The sequence below is a fragment of the Cynocephalus volans genome, chromosome 11 (assembly GCF_027409185.1).
Source record: "Cynocephalus volans isolate mCynVol1 chromosome 11, mCynVol1.pri, whole genome shotgun sequence".
NCBI lineage: Eukaryota > Metazoa > Chordata > Mammalia > Dermoptera > Cynocephalidae > Cynocephalus > Cynocephalus volans.
The window spans coordinates 108,964,154-108,986,157 of record NC_084470.1 but is presented as its reverse complement, the minus strand read 5'-3'; the positions used below and the strand labels follow the sequence as shown (position 1 = coordinate 108,986,157).

Here is a 22,004-nt window from a genome sequence, read left to right as displayed (position 1 = left end):
CACAGCCCTTTATTAAGAGTTTTTATGAGAAATATCTACTTTAAGAGCATGCTACAGTCATGCACTTCAAAAATCTCAGCTTCGAGTCACTAACAGCAGACCACTTGTGCATTTATCTTTTCTTACCTGCTTGGTATATTTTAAAAGTAAATGATCCTACAATTTTACTGACTTAATGCATCATAGTTCTCTTCTCTAACCTTAATGTTTTCCCACAAGTTGAAAAAGGGAAGTGCAGTCACTCATCCGAAAGGGGTAAGAAAAGTCAAGATAAGATCAAAAACACTATGAAAGAAAATGGATTTCAAGAGAGCAACACAGAAAGATGCAGACAAATAAGCAAGGTGAGAATTTTTGTCTTGTATTTAATAAAACTTAAAAACTTATAAGTCTTTCTCTCCCTATGTTTATTTCACCTTTTCAAATTGCCCTGTGCCTGACACAACTGACAGCTTCAGAAAGACAAGAAAATATACTGCATCCACAAAACAAGAAGGAGGGGATCTATGAAAGGAATGTTCAAGGAAACAAGAAGAGATCTTAGAAATGAAAAATATAAAAGAATTTATTCTTTTGATCGTTAAAAGACATAATGCTGAGAAAATTGCCCAGGAATCTTCCAAGAAGACAATAACATATAAAAGACAAATAATAATAATAATAATAATAATAATAATAATAATAATAATAATAATAATAAATAGAGGATCGTTTAAGGGTGCTCCAACACCCAAATAATAGGAGACTACTGAAAACTGAAGGATACTGGAACAACGTCTTCAAAATCCTGAGGAAAAATGATTTCCAAAGTAGAATTCAATTCCCTGCTAAATCAATGTGAGACAAGAATAAAGACATTTTCAGACATGCAAAATCCTGTAAATTTCATGACTCCTGTGCTCATTCTCAGAAAGCTGAAGAAAAATAATGCCCTGGGATCCAGGGAACAAGAAATCCCACACAGAAGAGAAGTAAAGGAAATGCCCAGGATGATGGTGAAGAGAGATCTTGGGACATCAGACGTGCAGCAGGTACAGAGAGCAAATAGTCCAGAATAGACCTGAAAAATGGAGGGCTTCAGGAGGGATGCCACCAAGAAAAAGGAGTGGGAGGAGTTACACTTCGTGAAGAGTGCTGATGAGTCAGGGACAGGCACACAGAAAGCAGGCCAGCGCAAAACAAAACAGTGATCTCCACAACTAAAAGTTATACGTCTGTCATACATACAAAATCGTATTAATGAAAACAATGACATTTATTTAGTCTGGCAGAAAAGGGGAAAAAAATCTAGATTTAAGTGTACATATGTGGTGGGGAAGGGAAGGGCACAAAGCAAGAAATCAATATGCAACATTAAACTAAAAACTTCACGAAATAGTAATAGAAACATGTTATACTATAAATACAGAGGTCAATAGTAGAAGAAATAGCTAAAAGACTTAAGTCATTTCCTTTGGAATTTAGAGAATGGGGAAGAATGGGGCTAGGGCCCACTGTATTTTGTTATGAGTCTTATAGAAAAATTTAACATTTTGAACTATGTGCAAGAACAACATGATAGTGAAATATAATTTAACAAGTGCTTAGGAAACACACAGGTGAAAATGACAGCAATAATATAGTCATAACAACAGCTAACATTCAAGTTCTTATGGGAGGTTCTAACTCATTTAATACCTTTTAAAATGCTTTACAGGTATTAACTCATTTATTCCTTACAACAATGTTATGAGGTAGGTGCTACTATTTTCTTGATTTTACTGGTAAGTAAACTGAGAGGTTAAGTATTTTGCTCGGGATCACACAGCTAGGAAGGGGTGAATCCTAAATTAGAAGTCAGGCACTCCAGTTCTAGAGGCCTCCACTTGATCAGTGTACTCTGCCCCTTACATTCAACTTTAAATTCATTTTACAGATATTTTATGCAACAAGTGTTTACTGCCTTTAGTGCCAGGCACTGTTTGTTTTTGGTACTGGGGATACAGGAGTGAGTAAAGCAAAGACCTTGCCTCATGAAGCTTAATGAGAGGGAAATGGACATAATAAGAAAGACACATAAAGCAGGGAGAGGGGACAAAGGAAGGCAGGACTGGTGGAGAGTGGCCTTTCTCACAGCGAGCAGAGACTTAAGGAAATGGGGAACTAGCCACGTGCAGTTGCACAGCGGGTTCTAGGCAGAGGGAACAGCAGGCGGGAAGGTGCTGAGACGTGAGTGGGGTTGGCGTGCTGGAGGGACAGAAAAGAGGCCAGTGGGGCTGAGCAGGGAGACGAGGTCAGGGAGGAAGCAAAGGGCAAGGCCACATCACATATGGCCTTGGAGGCCAGGAGAAAGACGGTAGCTGTTATTTGGAATGAAATATAAAGCCATTAAGGATTTTTTTATTTTTATTTTTCTATTTTTAACAGCTTTGACAGCTTCACTGGCATCCTAGCTGACATAAACAAATTACATATATCTAAAGTATATAATTTGATAAGTTTTGACATATGTATACACATGTGGAACCATCACCACAATCAAGATAATAAAGACACCTGTCACCCCAAAAGTTTCTTCATGCCTCTGTGTAATCATTTCTTCCAGTACCTCTCTGGCACCCACCCCACTGCCTGGCACCAACTGATATGCTGTCTGTCGCTGTATGGTGGCTTACTTTCCTAGAATTTTATATAAATATGTTATGTGTATCAATTCTTCATTCCCTTTTACGGGTGAGTTGTATTCCACCGCACGAATATACCACACGTTCGTGTACAAGTCTATTAAGTATTCACGTGGACCATATAGTAGGTCTATGTTTAACATTTTAAAGAAATTTCCAAACTGTTTTCCAAAGCGATTATACTATTTTGCACTTACCATGATAATTCCATTTCCCCTAAATCCTTTTTCATTTCAGCCATTTCAGCAGTCGTGAGTGGCATGTCACTGAGGTTTTACTTCTTGTTTTCCTAATGAGTAACGATGTCTAACCTCGTCTCATATGCATGTTTGCCATCCACGTGCCTTCTTTGGTGAGGTGTCTATTCAAACTTCTGTGTATAGTTCAATGGGGCTGACTTTTTATTATTGGGGTTTTATAGTTTTTTACATATTCTCGATATGAGTCTTTCATCAGACGTATGATTTGCAGAAATCTTTTCCCAGTCTGTGGCCTGCCGTTTCATTCTCTTAACATCTTTTAAAGAACAGAAGTTTTTAATTTTGACAAAGTCCAACTTATTAATTTATTCTTTCACGGATGTGTTTTGGGGTTTTATCTAAGAAATCTTTGCCTAACCCAGGTTAATGTGTGAGGTACAGATTCTAAAGCCTTTTAAAAAAGAAAGAATTCTTTATTTCTTTCTTCCTTTTATCTTTTTTTGCAAATGGATATCCAATTGTTCAAGTACTATTTGTTGAACAGACTTAAAATTTCTCCACAGAATTGCCTTCATACCTTGGCGAAAATCAGTTGCCTGTGTATATGTGGATGTACTTATTTCTTGACCTATATTCTGTTCCAATGACCTACTTTTCTGTCTTCATACAAACATCAAACTGTCTTGATTGCTGTAGCTTTTACAGTAAGTCTTGAAATCATGTGTTAACCTCCCAACGTTATTTTTCTCTTGCAAAGTTGTTTTGGCTATTCTAAGTCCTTTGCATTTCCATATGAAATTTAGAATTAGCTTGTTCATTTGTACAAAATAGCCTGCTGGGATTTTTTTTTTTTTTTTTTTTCATTTAGAGTCTGAAGGTTTTATTTTCCCCTTAACAAATTTCTTACAATTTATTTTATTTTTTAAAAAATTATTGAAACAGGGACGAGCCCGTGGTGCACTCGGGAGAGTGTGGCGCTGGGAGTGCAGCAACGCTCCCGCAGCGGGTTTGGATCCTATATAGGAATGGCCGGTGCACTCACTGGCTGAGTGCCGGTCACAAAAAGACACACACACAAAAAATTTACTGAAACATAATTGTACCTATCTGTGCGGCACAGCATTGAATATCAATACCTGTGTGCAATATGTGATGTTCAAACCAGGATAATTAGTATATTCAACACTACACTATGTAATCATTTTTGTGGCCCTTTACCAGTTTCTCACTAACAACCTCCCCCTTCCCACATCTGGTAGCCTCAGTTCTGTTCTCTCCTTTTGAAAGTTCAATGAATTATTGTGTTGTACCTTTCTTTGTTTTTTTTATTTGGCTTTTTTTTCCAGCTCCCACTTATGAGTGAGGACATGTGGTATTTCTCTTTCTGTACCTGGCTTACTTCACTCAACATGATTTTCTCTAAGGTTATCCATGTTGCCGCGAATGGCAGAATTGGGATTTTGATTTAGATTGTACTGGATCTATAGACAATTTAGGGAGAAATGATCATAAGAATATTGAATCTCCTAACCCATGAACAAGTCATATCTCTCCACAGTTATGTAGATCTGAAGACCTACATAAACCTGGTTTTTAATTATTTGTTCTTTTTCTTGCCTCATATTGTTAATGTCTTCCCGTATCCTTTTAGGTAATATGTATTATGCTAATATAAGGCATTTTTGACTCACGTGTGTTAACATTTCTGCTTCTGTTAAAATCTGTAATCCAATACATTGTTTTTCTTTTGAAAAGGCTGTTCTCCTCAAACGTCTTATCTTAGTTTGTGAGTTCCTTTTCCTCTGAGAATATCAGGCAGTGGTATGGGGAAAGGCCAGTCTTCTGTGTCAGCCCCAAGAAGATCAGAAACTGGGGTGTGAGCCTTAGAGTAGAGAGACCCTGGCACCAGAAAAACACAGTCATCACACCCCACCCCACCAAAGAAATACTTCGGTCAGAAAAATACCCTCACCCTCTCCTTACCCCCAGAGAGAAGTAAAACTGTAATTCTCCAGCTCTGGGGTTTGGTGGGGCCAGAGCAAAGACATGATAATTTGTCACCTAGTTCCATACAGTTTTCCCAGCTCCTCACAGACATGGCACTGTGAGCGACCCTGAGTTTATTCCTGAAGATACGTGGACCAGAGGTCTGAGTCTCTCTGTGTGGGGCAGGTACCATTTGTCTCAAGAGAACAGCAGAGAATAAGCAAGTCTAGAACTCCAAAGGTTTTCCTTGTGTTTTATTATCCCTCAGCGGGGTAGGACTGCTCCTGCCTCAAGTCAGAGTCATACCTCACGTATACAACTTCAAAATAGCCCCCGCGACACCAAGAGCTTCTTGCAGTTTTCTGGTTTTCTAAATTTCTCCTGGGTTGATCTTGGGAGAGGGAGGCAGTAATCTTGCAGTTTAGAATCTTAAAGAGGAACAGAAACACGGACCAAATTTCTCATATAAATATTTAAGGCAGTAAAATTTCCTCTTATTACCATCTAACTGCAACCCACGTGTGGACATTATTGTGATTTTTTTTGACACATGAGTTACTTAGAAATGTATTTTTTTCAACTCCAAACTTTAAAAAAAACTTTTTTTTTTTTTTTTACTGATTTCTAACTTAATCACATTTAGGTCAGGGAATATGATCTTTATGACACATATTTATTAAAATTTATTGATACCAGCTTTATGGCCTAGTAAGTGATTTATTTTGTAAGTGTTCTGTGTCTTTGAGAAAAATGTGTTTTGTCTACGATTCTGAATGCAGGGTTTTATTTAATTTCATTACTTTAAGCTTGTTAATATTGTGTTATGCAGATTTTCTGTTTATAAATTTTCTGATGGCTTCAGCTGTCAATTACATGAGAGTTATACTGAAATGGGTTCACCACGATAGTGGCTTAGTGAGTTTCTCCATGTACTACTATTGATATTTCCTTTACATATTTTGAGGCTATTTTATTGAGTACATACAATAATAAGATTATGAACCTTTCTAATTAAATCTTTTGTTATTAAATAGTGACTTTTTAAAGCTTGTCAAGGCTTTTCTTCTTAAGTCAGGTTGGTATGAGAGCATTCTTTCATAGTATGTCTGCTATATCCTGTTCCTTCCATTAGTTTTCTACCTTTCCTTGTCATTCTATTTCAGGTGTGTTTCCTATAATAAACATTTATCTGGATTTAAAAAAAAAATCCATTGTAATGTTGAAAACACTAATTATCCTGATATGAGCATCACATATTACACACAGGTGTTGATATTCAACTCTGTACCCCACAGACATGTACAATCAATTATGTTTCAATTAAAAAAAAAATCCAATCTCGTTAGTTTCACTTTTAACTGACATGTTTAACCATAAATATTTATTGTGATTACTGATATATGGACTTCATTCAGTTGTCTAATTTTATGGTTTTTCGTGGTCCCATTTTCTCAATGCTTTTTTTCTTTTCTTTCCAAACTTTTTAATGAACTTTTTTAAGGGGCAATATTTTAATTCCATTTTCCCCCTTCAAATGGTCTGGAAGTTATATACTACATTTCTATTTACTTAGTAGTTATTTTTGATATTTTACCAATAAATACTTAATATAGTCTTATCAAGTACCAATCTCTTAACTGACTGATGAGGTAAACATCCTAAACAATTCAAGGACCTTAAATTGGACTTTACAATCACCAACACTGCCAGTGTAACACGCTATTGCTGTCTGCTATTTTACACAGTCTTTTTAGAAGACCTACAAATTACACACCGTTATGATTATCAGTAGTTGTTTATATAAGCACCTTTATAAATTCATGGACTCAGTATTCATTCTTCCATCTCAGACTTTCCTTGGGAAATCATTTTCTTGAAATACATCCTTTCAAAATTCTTTTGGCAAAGGTTTGTTGGTAGTAAACTTTTTCAGTTTTTGAAAATCTTAAAATGACTTTACTTGTTCCTCATACATAAAAGATGGTTTTCCAGACACATAGTTCTAAGTTTACAATTTACTTTCACTCAGTACTTTGAAGAGGATTCCACTGTCTTCTGGTCTGATTGTTCCTACTGAGAAAGCATTCCTTTGTAGATAAGTGGTCCTTCATCTCAATTATTTTAAGATCTTCTCTTTGTCATTGGTGCGCCATAGTATACTGTCAGGTGTGGATTTCTTTTTATTTATAGTACTTGATATTCACTGTGCTTTTTGTAATTGTATCTACGGATTTATAACTTCCATCAGTTTTGGGAATTCTTAGCCAACATCTCTTCAAAAAAAAATTTTTTTTAATGCTCTTCTATTCTTTCCATCAAGGACTCAGTTGAGTGTATCTTACATCTTCTCTGTGTCTCTTAAATGCTCTTTCAGTTTTCCATCTCCTCAAATTTTTATGCTATATACTGGCCTTTTTCTTCAGATATATCTTCCATTTCACTAATTATCTCTTGAATAATCATATTTCTCATTTCTAACAATTATATATTTTTTCACTTTTGCCTGATAATTTTAATAGTGATTTATTGCTTGCTCATTTTATTTCTGTAAACATTTAATCCATAGTTATTTTATACTCTGTATTTTATAAGTTTAGGTCCTGACACTCTTAAGGGTAAATCTATTAGTTGTTTATGTTGATACTTCCTGATAATTAATTACCTCATTTCAGGTTTGGCAAGTTTTGATGATGTAAATTAGGCATGCTAGGTAGGATTTGCACTTGCTTCTATAGATACCTAGTGGGTTCTCAGTTGGAATCAGTTCATATAATATGGTATTTTAAAGCTATACTGCTTGCTTTGGAATGGAAAACTCAGTGGCTAGCATGCTAGCACTGGAAAGCCATAAGAGGAAATGGTGGCTGCTGAAGTCAATCATCTCATCTTGTTAGAAATTAGGTAAGTGTAAATCTCAGGGCAGTTCTTCTGATTAATATTATGATGAGAAGGGCAGCCAATTACAACTAAATAAAAATTAAGTCTTCAGAAACACCATATGCAAAATTTGAAAATGTACTGTCTAAAAAATAAACTAGGGAAAATCCTTTGTATTAAAAAAATAACAGATGTAGCAACATAAAATGAAAACGACCCTAAGAGCACTTTTTAAAAAGAGACTATTTCCTTCTTTCTGTCTGTATTTATATGTTATTAGAATAAATATACACATTGCTCCCTCAAAAGGGCTAAATACCTTTTAAGTATGGGAAAAAGATTAATTCTAGTTTTTTAAATTAAAAAATAAAATAATTATTATAAATGTCGATCTAAAATTCATTAGTTTTGAGAGACAAAGGTTTTCTTTTTTAAAAAGAATCATTCCTTATTTTTCACCAGCTTTAAAAAACAGAAATAAAATGGTATCTTTCTATTTATTACTAGCGATCTGAAATAGATTTAATAAACAATACGTAAAATATTTTAAGCTGACCTTTCAGTACCAAAGGCAACTAAAATTACAACTCACGACATTCACATCGGTATAGAAAAAACAAGGCATATGGTTTAATGATGAGAATTAGAAGTGATTTTGAATTGCTTACCTGTTGGCTGTTTTCACAGAACAATTTTTCTTGTGTCCTCTTTCTGCTCGGTTATCTCTCAGAAGCTGATGCTATACAAAGTGTTCAAGACAGAGTTGTAGAAACAAAAATATTTTCATTATATTATTTGGCAAGTAGAAAAATATTCTTCTCATTCATAGGAACACTGTTAGTTCACTTGCACTACTTTTTTCCCACTGGTTTCTCTTAAAGCAAAGACTACGGTCTTTCTTAGAGATGTCATTGTCATTGTTGCAAAAATGTCAGTGAGAGTTGACCATCCAGTGCTTCCATGACACCTACTCTGCTCTCACAGTCAGTTAATACACAGTCTGGAGCTGGAAATCTAGAAGTCACCTCTGTTCCTGGTTCTCTGGAGTAGTTCTGGCTAAAGGTCATGGAACCACTCTTGTTAATGGCCTCCACCACTGCATATAGTTATGAATTTTGGGGGACTGTGTCACCTACGTGGACGTAAAGGAGCTAATGTTATTTTCTCTGTACCTACTAGCCTAACATGGTAAAAAAAGCACACTTACAATAGTCTTCTTCAAAGAAATTATAGGCTGGGCAATATACCATTAGAAAAAATTTATATTTGGCTGCTTCCTCAAAATGCTTTACTATCCACTTCCCTTAACATTTGTTTTACCCTGACTCATTGGAAAGAAAAAAGCAAGAAACCAATACTCTTCACTATGTGTTCACTCAAACTGTAGCTTATCTTATTTATGCAGAAATATGATTATATGCAAGACGAGGCTAAAAAAAAGTTATACAGCGTATTAGAAATTAACCCTAACTGAAGCAAAAGACTTAGAAGTAATAAAGCAGGAGAGATCTGGGTTCTAATCCCAGTGTGCCAGTAACTAACAAGTCATAAGGTTCCAGTAACAGCTTTACCACTTATAAGCTGTGTAACCTTAGGCAAAGACTTAACCTCTCTAAGTCCCAATATCAAAATGTAAAATGGAGATAACAATTATATCTACCTGTAAGGCTACTGTGAGTATTAAATAAGATAAATCATGTAAGATGCTTAGCACTATGACACCAGAACACAGGAAATGCTGAGAAAGAATATAGTTCAAGTGCTACAGTTACGATTATGATTATAATTAATAAGCCTGGCCATCAGAGAGTATTGTCTTACTAGTATCAATAATTTTTAATGAAGGATAATTGCTTTGAACCATTCAAAGATATCATTTAGAATCAATTATTAGTTTATTTAGCTGTCTTTGAGAAGGAATAGACCTTAATTAGATTACCAAGAATACATGGTTAGCTCATTGTTTCAGGAATGTCTTAACTAAATATATCTTAAATTTCTCTTAAATATCTACTTCTTTCCATCCCCACTGTCACCATCCTAGTCTAGACCATCATTTTCTCTCACCTGTAACAGCCTCCCAAATGGCCTCCCTGCCTCCAGCCTTGTTCTCTAATTCATTCTCCATACTGCAGCAGGTAGGAGCTTTCTAAAATTAATCTGATTATATTACACTTTTGAGATAAAACCCAAAATGTTGTAGAAGGCTTTCCTGGTCCTTCATTATTTGATTATATCTCTAAACTCACAATTTATTAGGCTTCCTCCTTCTAAACTGTAATTCCAAGCCATGATGAACTTTTTAGTTTGGGGTGTATATCACACTCTTGCTCATCTCTGGCCCTTTGCTTCAGCTGTTCAGCTTGCCTGCATCTCTAGGTTTCAGCACTGTGTGTGTCTGGAGAGTTTTTAGTGCCCAATAAATATTTGTTGAATGAATGAATGGATGAATGAGATAAAGAAATAGGGAGTGAAATCTGGTATCTGATATGTAGCTGAAGCCATATCTCATTACTGCTACTCACAGAAAATAGCAACCATTTATATCTTAAGTCCATTAATCTGAAAGTGTTTCAATTTAGAAACACTTCGTACCATAAACATTAAATTGTTTCTGAAAATCAAAAAAATTAATTACTTTGGCTTTTCTAAGCCTAGTGCCTTTAAAAAAAAAACATATACAAACCAGCATTTGTGACACAGATAGCTAAAGGTAGGATGAAATCTCTACCTCCACCTTACATTAACAGTAGTTAACTAACTTTTCTAACTTTAAGATAAGAGACAGACACAGGTATTTGAACACTATTCCTGAGGTTTGTGTTAAAAAACAGTTCGAACAAAGAACTCAAACACAATGTTCTGAAATAAGAAAAGAATTCTATAGTTTAGAACAATAACAACGAAAACAAACATTAGGCAGTATGTACCTACTAGATCTGGATATTTCTCAGAGAGGCCACCACCTGGATGAACTTAATGAGATTGTACCTTCTCTGAACTTTGATGTCACAGCTCCTTAAATTAGACTCATATGAGAATGTGTTTTCTTCCTCAAATTTACGGTTTTGATAGGCTTTGTACATAAAAAGAGACACATAATGAAATTACTTAATGCAATGCATCTATATAAAAATGCTATCACAAAATTATCTCACCAATAAAACTGTAAACATGGGTGTAACTTTGCAATTTTAAAATGAATCTCAGATAAAAATGCAGACTTGGATGTCTGGGTCATGAATCTAAATAAAAAGTTAATATGTAAACCTCGATCTTTTAAAGGGCAAAGATGAAAAAAATTAATCTAAGGCATTTCTAATTAATCTAGGACAACAGAAAACATAAATTTGTATTTAAAAGATTCCCAACATGTTTTCTAAAAAAAAAAAAAGAAAGAAAGAAAGAAAGTCAGGTCATGAATTCACAATAAAAGAAACAAGAATCTTTGATCCCTGCTCTAATAAGAAAGAGTAGCCCATCATATTTTGAGAAATTCTTAATTCTTCTTATCAATAATTTTTCTGTTTCTTTGGACTCCTATCAGTGTCACAAGTGAGGTCACTTTTCAGTGTCCTGACTCAATAATGTCAACTCTGATTAAAAACAGAACTTTCGAATATGGTGCGAAGTGCTTCTTACCTTCCAACTTTCAGATTGCTGGACTTAAACGCCAAACGCAGATACAATTCCCTTATTAGTGACCTGCAGATGTATATTAAAAAATTACTCATGTAAGAATTACATTAAAATCCACAAATGCAAAACCGAGGTACACAATTTTAAAAATTGCTATATTAAACCAGGAAGAAACGTGTTCCTTGTGTATAATGGATTTTACTGTCACAGAAAGAGAGCTAAGAATTTCTGTGGTTATTCATGGTATTTTTACAAGTTTAATAGACGTCTCAAATCCCTAACACAAGATGAAGAAGCAAACAGCAGCATTCTCATGCCATAGAAATCACCTTTTACTACCAGATATGCATAAAGCATTCAAACTCAGGAGTGTTTCTACTGGCAGCCACCTTTCAGATAACTCCTGAAATGTCTGCAAGATTATTCCAAGTCTCTTCACACTTGGCCTCTCAGTGTACTCAACACTGAAAGGAGAACTAGGTAATACCTAAACTATGATTTATGACTCACTGAGCTACTTGTAAACTCAGTCAGAATGTCAAACTGTAAGATGTTCAAGGAGGCAAAGCCTTAGAATCAAAAAATAAAATAAAATAGATACTCCATGTAGCTGACTCTCCTTCCTCCAGTTCAGGAACTTCAGTTCAGTGTCTCTTTTGTGTCATTTATAGTGCTCTCTCCATGGTTTTCTCTATGGTTTTTCTATGGTTTTATCAACATACTGTAAATTACTGCTTTCCTGCTCCAGACTGTAACTACCTCAGGCAAAAAACTATGTACCAAAAACAATTACCTCTTTTTGTAAAAATAGAAAATATCTGATAGATAACAGCTGATGGATAAGTTATCCAATAAATGTGTAATGAAGGTAAGATCATTATGCATTGGGTAAATGGAAATGGGATTTAGCACTAAAGAAAAGCAAGAAAGAAGAACAGTCATATGATGGGGGGAAAGCAGTGAGGGATGATTTTAAAAAGAAGTTGGATTAATATTATCATATTTTTATGTTGATAAATTGGTATGAGAAAAATAGAAGATGACTATGCCTGCTAACAGTCATTCATTCAACAATATATTGAAGGTTTTTACACTTCCTCACGGTCTTGTATTTCATCACTTGCACTTAGGTTTAGCCAACAGTTTACTGTGCTATATATAGTTATGTCTAAGTTGAACTAAGAAATTATTACCTCTCAAAATGTAAATAGTGTATATATGTATATATACATACATGTGTGTTGATCCTCGTTTTTGCAGATTCCATATTTGTGAATTCACTTACTTGCTAAAATTTATATGTAACACCAAAATAAATACAAAGGTACTTTGAAAAGTTTGTGAAAAAATAGAATTAAAAGATAATATGAATCTTTCTATGAACTTTTTGAACTACCCGACTATTTCTGATGCTTTTGCAGTCAATCACAGATATGCTCAGAGTAATGAAAATTTGAGTTGCCTCTAATGAATGCACGTTCCTAGCTGAGGTCCAGCAAGGCGACACTCTGCCTTGTTTCAGCTCTCATACTGTAAACAATTGTCTTTTTTTGCAGTGTGTTTAGTGCCACGTTTTTTGCATTATTGTGCTTTTGTTGGTGATCTGACTGTTTAAAATGACCACAGCATAGTTCTGAAGTGCTGTCTGGTGTTCGTTCCTAAGAGCAAGGAGGCAGTGAAAATACTGCCTCAGAGAAAATACAAAGAAAATATGTGCCTAACAGAGAAAATATGTGTTAGGTAAGTTTAGTTTAGACATGAGTTATAATGCTGTTGGCCATTAAGTTCAATGTTAATGAATCAATAATAGCTATTAAATAAGGTATCTTGAAACAGAAAAATGTAAAACAAGGTTATCTACCGATCAGTTGATGAAGATGTTGTGAGCAGGGGCTTCAAGCAGCCTAACACTGTACGTTCCCTGAAAGCAACGGTTCAGTACTCAATGATTTAGTGTTTGAGTTAACTTTATAGAACATAACTACTACAAGCAACAAAAACTAGCTGTATTTAATTAATAACTTGTTTAGTCAAGATAAAACTCTGAAATGGCATATCAAAGTTTAAGCAAAAGGCTGATTAAAAAAAGGGGTCAAAAAGAGTAAAAATTTTTTAAAAATAAAAAACAACTGGTCAACTATCTTCCTTATAAGTTATTAGATACTAGTTAATTTTTAATTGCAGAATAAAACTTGGCCAAAACCAACCAAGTAGACCGTAATCCAAAATACAAATTTATAACATCACTTTAGTATTTCTCAAATTCTAAAGAGTAGAAAATGAGCGTTAAAAATTGTATTTTGAGATAAACTATATCCTGCTACAGCTTAATAGTAGAAGCAGAATCTTGTTGAAAGCCTTGTTCCTAAAGGGATATGAACCATTTGGGAAAGCAGAAAGTCTAATTTTTGCATTCTGAATAATAAGTAAGATAAACACATCATAGATGTGACTTAGCCTCGTTAACTTCTGAATCTATAGAAACAGCGGTACATTTTCTATCATTAATGTGAGAAGTATCTTTAAAGGAGCAAATCACTCTCATGGACAAAGACAAGTTAACAAAAAAACATTAAAACTGAATTCACAAGTTATTTTTATTAGGCTCATGTATATTAAGAAATAAAGTATAGTTCATAATGAAGTGCATGTTACCTCTCTTTTATTAGTAAAAGGAACTAAGTTATATGCAACCAACTCTGAAACTATTGCCCAGCCCAAGAAATCAAACCTCACCAGTAATCTTACCCATTACCATCACCAAGCACAGGACCCCTCTCTACTACCTACCTTCCTTCCTACCCCTCAGAAAATACGATCCCTGAAAATTTGGAGTTTATCATTCCCATGTATTTTTAGAGGTGAACTTTCTTAGGTATCATGTTTTTGATCCTTTAAAAAAAAACTTCTATCATTTATAATGAAAAAACAAACAAACTTCACAAGGATGCAAACCCTAAAATGTATATACTTGAATGCTTGTCAGAAATGTTAGTCCTAAATTATCTTAGCATGCTTCAGAGACAGAGAACTAGTACATTTAAGAGTCAAAGAAAGTAGACCACTTATTTTATATGTAAAAGTAACTAAAATGAATGACAACCTTTTGCTAAGTCAGCTAATCATTATGCTGCCACGTATACCAATAACAGATTAAAAAAAAATTTCATAGAGATATATGTAACCTTGTAAGACACTATTGATTTCTTTTAACCTTTTTCAAAGATAACAATATTCTCTTGCTGGCTGATCTTATATTTAATACAAATTTTTTTTTAAGCATACATGTGGTTTTGATACCTTAACTTTGTGGGTAAAAAAATGTAAGTAGTGAAGTCCTGCAAACAGGTGAGTTCCAGTGCCCTTCTGAGGAGGTCACATGTGTGGCTGAGGAAGGTGGCAATAAAGGAAAACTCTGATGCTTAGGATCATTCATATGGTCAGTGTATTAATTAGGATCATTCATATGGTCAGTGTATTAAGCCCTGGCAGAATTAACTCCTTTAAAAATAAGCTGGGGATTTATATCCTTTCTTGTAAAGCTGATCTACTACTTTGAAGGGAGATAGTTAAATATTTGAAAGAGACTGGGTAACTTCCTTTTGGATTAGAATGTTCCTTACCTGGCCATGCTCTGTCCTAGCCCCAGGGCTAAACCAATGGCTGCAGAGGAAAGAGAAAAGGAGTTAGCGGGAACCTAACTAAAAGCACATGCATTCACATGATCAATCTGCATGTGCTTTAAGAAATTTATTGGCCACCAGCAACAGAGCCTTAAATATGCTTCATTTTAATGGATATTTCATGTAATTCTAGACTTAGACCAATTTTGACAGAAATGTTAGAGTGCTCATAACCTGGTAATTTTCAATTTAATAAGCAAACTGAGTTAGAGTTACATCTCCGTTTAATTATGTTAACATAAACTGCTGGAACTATGTTCATTTTATGAATCAATTCTGGTTATACAGTCTACAAATGCTATCATTTACCACAACTTCATTATAGCATCATTACAACAAATTATGGCCTTTTGATTGTTGGAGTTATTAAAAAAATGTTAAAAATACAAGAATATTATATTCTCTGGGTATGCGCCCAGGAACACCACACAAAGCCCTTGATATGAATTCTGGAGCATCAGCTGAAGGTACCTTGGACCTATTGCTTCCATTACAACAACCTGGATTCTGGCTGAGAACAAGTTCAACAACAACATTAAACATACAGAAGTCACTGTACAATTGAGTCATTCCCTTCTTGCACTGCCCAGCCCTCCCCATCCTGTTTCAGTCCCCTGAGACTCTTAATACTGGCCTATCTGGAGACAACTTTTCAATGACAGTTGTTGTCATTAGCTATGTGCCCAGTCCTCTGGCAGTATTCTGCATAAAACTAATTGTAAACACCGAGGACTAGGAAATCGAGAGAGATACTTGTGGCAAGTTAATCAATAAAAACTCAATCATAGGGAATGATATTAGTATTACTATGAATGCTATTTATTATTCCAAAATTGTAATGCTGAGTACCTCTATGTACTAAGCACTCTTTAGGCACATGGCATATATTATTTCCCATCCTCATAAAAATGTTACAGTTATTCTCATGTTCCAGATGCACAAATGTGGGCTCAGATGTTAGGTTACTTGCCCAAGTATGTTCTTTCACCATCCATGCTGCAGAAGAGCAAGGAGCTTACATTGAAAGGGCACATTTCCCAGGACTCTAACACTTCTATATATTATCTAGCCTCTGTGATACTAAACCGGGAATAAACAGTCTCTACATTAGTAGAATGTTTGTGCTTGTACTGTAACATTTCTCAAGCTCATAGACAAGATGCTTCTTGGCAGGCCAGACTCCACCATTGATGTGGGAAGGGACACTTAGTATTAGTAAATGACATATGGATTAATTACCAACTGGAAACAAATTATTCACTGCAGTTCCCCAGATGCTTAACTAAGATATTGCCCCTCTGCTATGGATTGTGTCTTTTGCTGTAAAGGAAAACATTTTTTTAATCAAATGCTTACAATTAGTTGAACATACACATACACACACACATACGCACACACACACACAGCTTTAAAAGGATTAAAAACAGTAGTCTCTTGTCCCACCTATCTTGACTGCTAAGCTCTGTTAAGAGAAACCAGTGCAACTCTTAGTTTTTTCCTTTGGTATTAAATGTTATATTTCTAAAGAATATGGCTATATTTGTGATGAATTGATTTTAGATGCTAAGAATTGACTTCCTATTGTCATAAACTTAGCTCTTTTATAACTCTCAACCCTCTACTTCTGATTATAATTGACTAATCAATTGTGAATCCAGTAATGATGACTATGTGAATACTCTCTCTTCCATAGCTTTTCTTTTTACTTCCCCTAAAGTTGGTATTGGCCTAGTTTTTCTTCCTCTGCTATTTTATGTACCCACCAGCCTTCTTTATTAGAGCTCTCACATCCTTATTACTATTAGTTTTTAAACTTAAAAAAAATCTCTGAAAATATATCCACTCCTTATTCCTTTCTTCTTCTTCAGCCCCCAGATACCTCCACCCCAAAGCCCCTGTCCATGTGGCCTCATCTGAGCTGCTGTTCTCTGGATGTGCCTGGTACTTCTGTTGCCTTCAATGGGTGTTCACATCACTTTTCTCCTTGCTGGATTTAGTTTCCTTTATCCTACAGTTTCTCAGTTCATTTCCGCTTTCTGCTGAAACATTCACTTGAATGGTACTTTGAGAATCTTGAGAAGTACTTTGTTTGAGTTGATCTTTTTTCCACCTTATTTCTGTTTTCTTCTTCACATGCTTAGTTTTCAGTGTGCCAATCCAATGCTTCTTTCTGTTCTACTCAATGTGATCTGAATTTTTTCCTCTGCATACTTTTAGGAGTTTCTAATTTCTCTAGTAGTGGGCCTTTTCATTTACCGTGATGGGTGAGACCTTTCAATCTAGAGATCTGTATCCTTCAATATAAGAAAATTTATTTGCTCTCTTTTTTCTCTCTTTCTGGAATGCATAATAATTAAATGTTGAATCTTCTGAATTTATCTGCTAGTTTTCTTATCTTTCCCTACTAAAATTTGTTTTTTTATTCTATTTCCTAAATAATTTATCAATTTTAAATTAAATTTTTATTTTGAGATAATTATAGATTTATATGCTGTTGAAAGAAATATTATGGAGATCGTGTGCAACCTTTTTTGAGTTTCCCACAATGACATCTTGCAAAACTATAGTGTCATAGCACAACTAAAATACTGACACTGATACAGTCTAGATACAGAACAATTCATTACCACAATGATAATTCATGTTGCCCTTTTTATAGCCTACCAACTTCCCACTGACCCTCACTCTCCTACACTTAACCCCTATCAATGCACTAACCTATTCTCCATTTTTATAATTTTGTCATTTCAAGAATGTTGTACAAATGGAATCACACAATATATAACCTTGGATTGGCTTTTTTTTTTTTTTTTTTTCTCTCAACATAATTCTCTGGAAATGCAACCAAGTTGTTGCATATACTAATGGCTTATTCCATTTTATTCTGAGTAGTATTCCATTGCATGGATGCACACAGTTTGTTTAACCTTTCACTTATTAAAGGACATCGGAGATGTATCCAATTTGGGGCTATAATGAATAAAGTTGTGAACTTTAGTACACGGGTTTTTCTCTGAACACAGTTTTCATTTCTGTGGAATCAATGCTCATGAGTGCAACAGCTGGTTAGTAAGGTACTGCATATTTAGTTTCATAAGAAACTGCCAACCTTTTCCAGAATGGCTACACCACTCTACAATCCCATCAGCAGTTTATGAGTGATCAGTTTCTCCACATCCTCATCAGCATTTGACAGCACTATTTTTTTACGTTAGCCTTTCTGATAGATGTGATACTTCATTGTGGTCTTAGATTGCATTTCTTAATGATAATGTTGCTGAACACCTTTTCATGTACTTATTTGCCATTTCAGTATCCTCTTGGTAAAATGTATGTTCATGTCTTTTGCCCATTTTCTAATTGAGCTGTTTGTTTTTCACTGTAAAGTTTCAAAAGGTCATTGTATATTCTACAAACTAGTCCTTTGTTAGATATGTGGCTTGCAAATATTTCTCCCAGTGTGTAGCTTCTTTTGATCCCCTTAAATGGGTCTTTTGCAAAACAAGTCCTGAATTTTGCTGAAACGGCTATCCTTCCACCACTGAATTGCTTTTGCACCTTTGTCAAACATCCCTTGGCCATACTTGTGTGGGGCTATGTCTGGATTCTCTACTCTGTTCCACTGGTTTGTATGTCTATCCCTCTATTAGTACCATGCAGTCTTGCATACTGCAGCTAAACAGTAAGTCTTGAAATCTAGTAGAATGATTCCTACCAATTATTCTCTTTTAAAAAATTGTTTTAGCTATTCTAATTCCTTTGCTTTTCCATATAAATTTTTAAATAATCTTGTCTATATCTACAAAAAAGTCCTGCTAGGATTTTGATAGAAATTGCATTAAACCTGAATATCAATTTGAGGAGAACTAATATTTTTACTACACTGAATCTTCCAACTGATAAACATGGAATGTCTCTTCATATTTTTAGATCTTCTTTGACTTATTTCACCATTTTTATCTCCTATTTTATCTCTCATCTCTTTTACTAAATTTATTCCCAAAATTTATGAAGAAAAATTTTAAATATTTAGTAAAGTTGAAAAAATTTTAGACTGAACACATACATGTCCACTACCTAGATTCTACCATTAACATTTTATTATACTTGTTTTATAATATATCTATCAATCTATTTCAGTGGTATCTTTTGATGAGCAGGTACCTTTTTTCCTGGTTATTTGTTTTGGTTTACTGAAGGCTTTTTCAAATTATCTGGTATCCTTAGTTATCCATTCAGTATTTAAAAGGCACTACAAAACTTTGAAGAGCTTTTTCAATAAATAAGCTTATCTATAAGATGATCATACAAGTTTCTCTTAAGGGGAAAACCTACAAAGTTTCACCATCTTGTGTTCTTTTTTTCTTGATTGGTGAAATTTCTCAAGAGAAGAAATATTTACTTGTTGGCAGAGACAGTATTTCAGTTCCACGTCCACCTTGTCTCTAAGTTTTCGGCTTTTCTAGGGCCTGTGAGAGGCAAATGGGCATTTCCTACAGCGGACATTTAAGTTCACTTTCCCTCTACTGGCTCAGTTAGCTACAACTACCCAAGTGCTTTCAATCTCTAGAAATTAGTTGAGATTTCTAATCTGCTGAAGTGTCCTTTCCTTCTTTGTCATTGTGTGTTTATACCTTTTCCCTTCTGTCTGGTGGAATGTGGGTAGGAAGACTGAAAATAAATGCTCAGAGAGGTAAAAAATCCAAGAGGCATGGTATCACTGAAGCCATGATGGGAGAAGTTTTAAGAAGGGAGTGGTCATCACTGTTAAATAGAGAGAAGTCAAATGCGATAGGGACTGACAAAACACAATTGACCTTTTCCAGAGAAGTTTCCAGGAAAAGGTGTGAGATGAAATCAGGATTATGTCACATGTGCATGCAGAAGGCAGATGTGAGGAGGCAGAGTGGGTGCAGTTTAATCCCTTCTTTCTAGGAGTTTGGCTTTCAAAATATGAAAGAGAGAGGAATGACAGTAAGGGTGAAGGATACTAAAAGAAAAGGTTGAAAAATGTGGTGGATGATGAAAGAAGATTTTGGATAGAAAAAAAGCTTCTTTCAATCAAAAAGCATAGGTGTTGAAGTCAGCCTTGGACAGAAGAAAAAAAATCTTTCCCTCTAAGACTAAGAAAAAGGGGAATGAAAGAAAGTGTATTTGCATAAGTTCATCTAAATTTGAAAGGCAGTCTTAATGAGTCCAAAGAACAAAGTCAGTAACCACAAGAGAAAAAAAAACCCCCGGAAGAATATTAGGCTGTGATAAGAAAATGGCATAACACAATTTATAATTTCAGAGCCACATTAGTTCTGGATGATGGGTATATTCAAGAATAGCCAGAGTAGTGAGTTACTCTAGTGGTGTGCAGATGAAGAATGCTCGAGTCAGGAAGGAAAATAAACTGTGCTGAGGGCCAGCATATATTATCCCATCCAAGCCTCATCACAGCACTGCTGACAAGTAACCAGCATTTACTGAGCCCTTGCCAAAGACCAGACGCTGTTCTCATTTAATTCTTAAACTACCCCAAGGGTAGGTACTATCCCTGTTCTGCAAATAAAGAAACAGGCTTAGCGAGATTAAGTGATTTGCCAAAGATTTCATAACTAAGTAGAAGAGCTGGAGTTCAGACTTAAGTCTTCTGATCCCAAAGCCAATGTTCCTTCCAACCATTATACATATTGTCATAAATTGGGATGACAAGTTGTTGCAGAAAGGAAGACTAATCCAGGTACTAGATTCCTCCATGAATGAGAGCAAATGAGAAGGGGTAGGTGGAAGTATGAACCTCAAACAAGGAAGAAATTTTACCCAGGATTAAAAAAGGAATGATCAGGAAGGGGCAATGACATGGTAGGAAAATGGCGGCCTGTGTTTCCTAGGGAATGCAGGAATGAGAGAAAATCTCACACTCGCAGATTTAGATGTTTCCTCTTCTAAACTCTTGATGTCTTTGCACATATCTCCATTAAAGCAGTTATATTCATAATTGTAATTGTTTATTTATCCTAATGATAAATCAAAGGTTCTCGAGAAAGGGATAACGGTTAATAACAACAGTAACAGCAAGAGCAGTAGTAGTTGTAGCAAACGTGGTGGAGTAGTAACAGGATCAGTGGTGACAGCACTACCACTGCTCACATGTTAGACATGTGCCGGGCACCACACTCATGAACATACACGGATTATCTCACTCAATTCTCCCAACAACTTTATGAAATAGTCCTACTACTATTCAAGCTCACAAAGCCAGCAAGTACTGTAAGCAGAACTTGAATCCAGGCTGTGTGACTCCATGCCTCGTGTTCTTAACCACACTGCCCCTTCGCTGCCTTCAATTAGCATTATGTTTTTTTGTGTTCTTTTATCTTATTTTATTTCAGTTTTTGGTGCTCCCAGAACCTAGTTTAATTCCTGGAAAGTAAAAGTTCTTAACAACTTCTTTGTGAAAAATGAGTGAATAAGGAACTTCAGAGGAAGCAGTGTTCTTGGAAGCGAGAGAGTGAAGTTCATGCAAAGGCAGAGGAGGAAAAAAAGCCATCAGAGAGAAAGGGGTTGTAGGGCTTACATTTATTTACATTGAAGCCAAGATTCTAGAAGGGCTCACAGGGAGACTAACAGGGGAAGAAACACCCGGGAGCAGAGAGCACAGAATAGTTTGAATGGCTAGGCTGAGAGACACGTGTGCATTGCCACAATTCAGAGGGGCCGAGTATGGTTTCCAAGTTTAGTTCTCCCTCTAGGATGCAGATGCAGTTGAAGCATGTCTAGGAGCTAAGCCTGAAATGTATTATTTCATTAATCCTCACCACAGCTCTGCCGATAACAGGAATAGCCACTGCGCATGGAACCCTCACTACGTGGTCTTTCATGTAGAGCAGTAGTGCTTGGTAACTGCGGAGGGGAAGGCATTTCTTGTTGTTGTTAGCATGCCTAGAAAATAAACCCTTAGGGAAGAA

At 35.3% G+C, this 22,004-nt stretch overlaps 1 protein-coding gene across 1 annotated transcript in view; it reads right to left on the bottom strand.

The window, feature by feature from the left end:
- Nucleotides 1–22,004, bottom strand: part of GPATCH2 (G-patch domain containing 2) — a 164,311-nt gene that overhangs the window by 32,548 nt on the left and 109,759 nt on the right. The window contains exons 7-8 of the mRNA XM_063113450.1: nt 14,989–15,028; nt 8,395–8,465 (exon numbers count right to left, since the gene is read on the bottom strand). Of these exons, the coding sequence (XP_062969520.1) occupies nt 8,395–8,465; nt 14,989–15,028 (111 nt within the window). The remainder of the gene's footprint in view (nt 1–8,394; nt 8,466–14,988; nt 15,029–22,004) is intronic.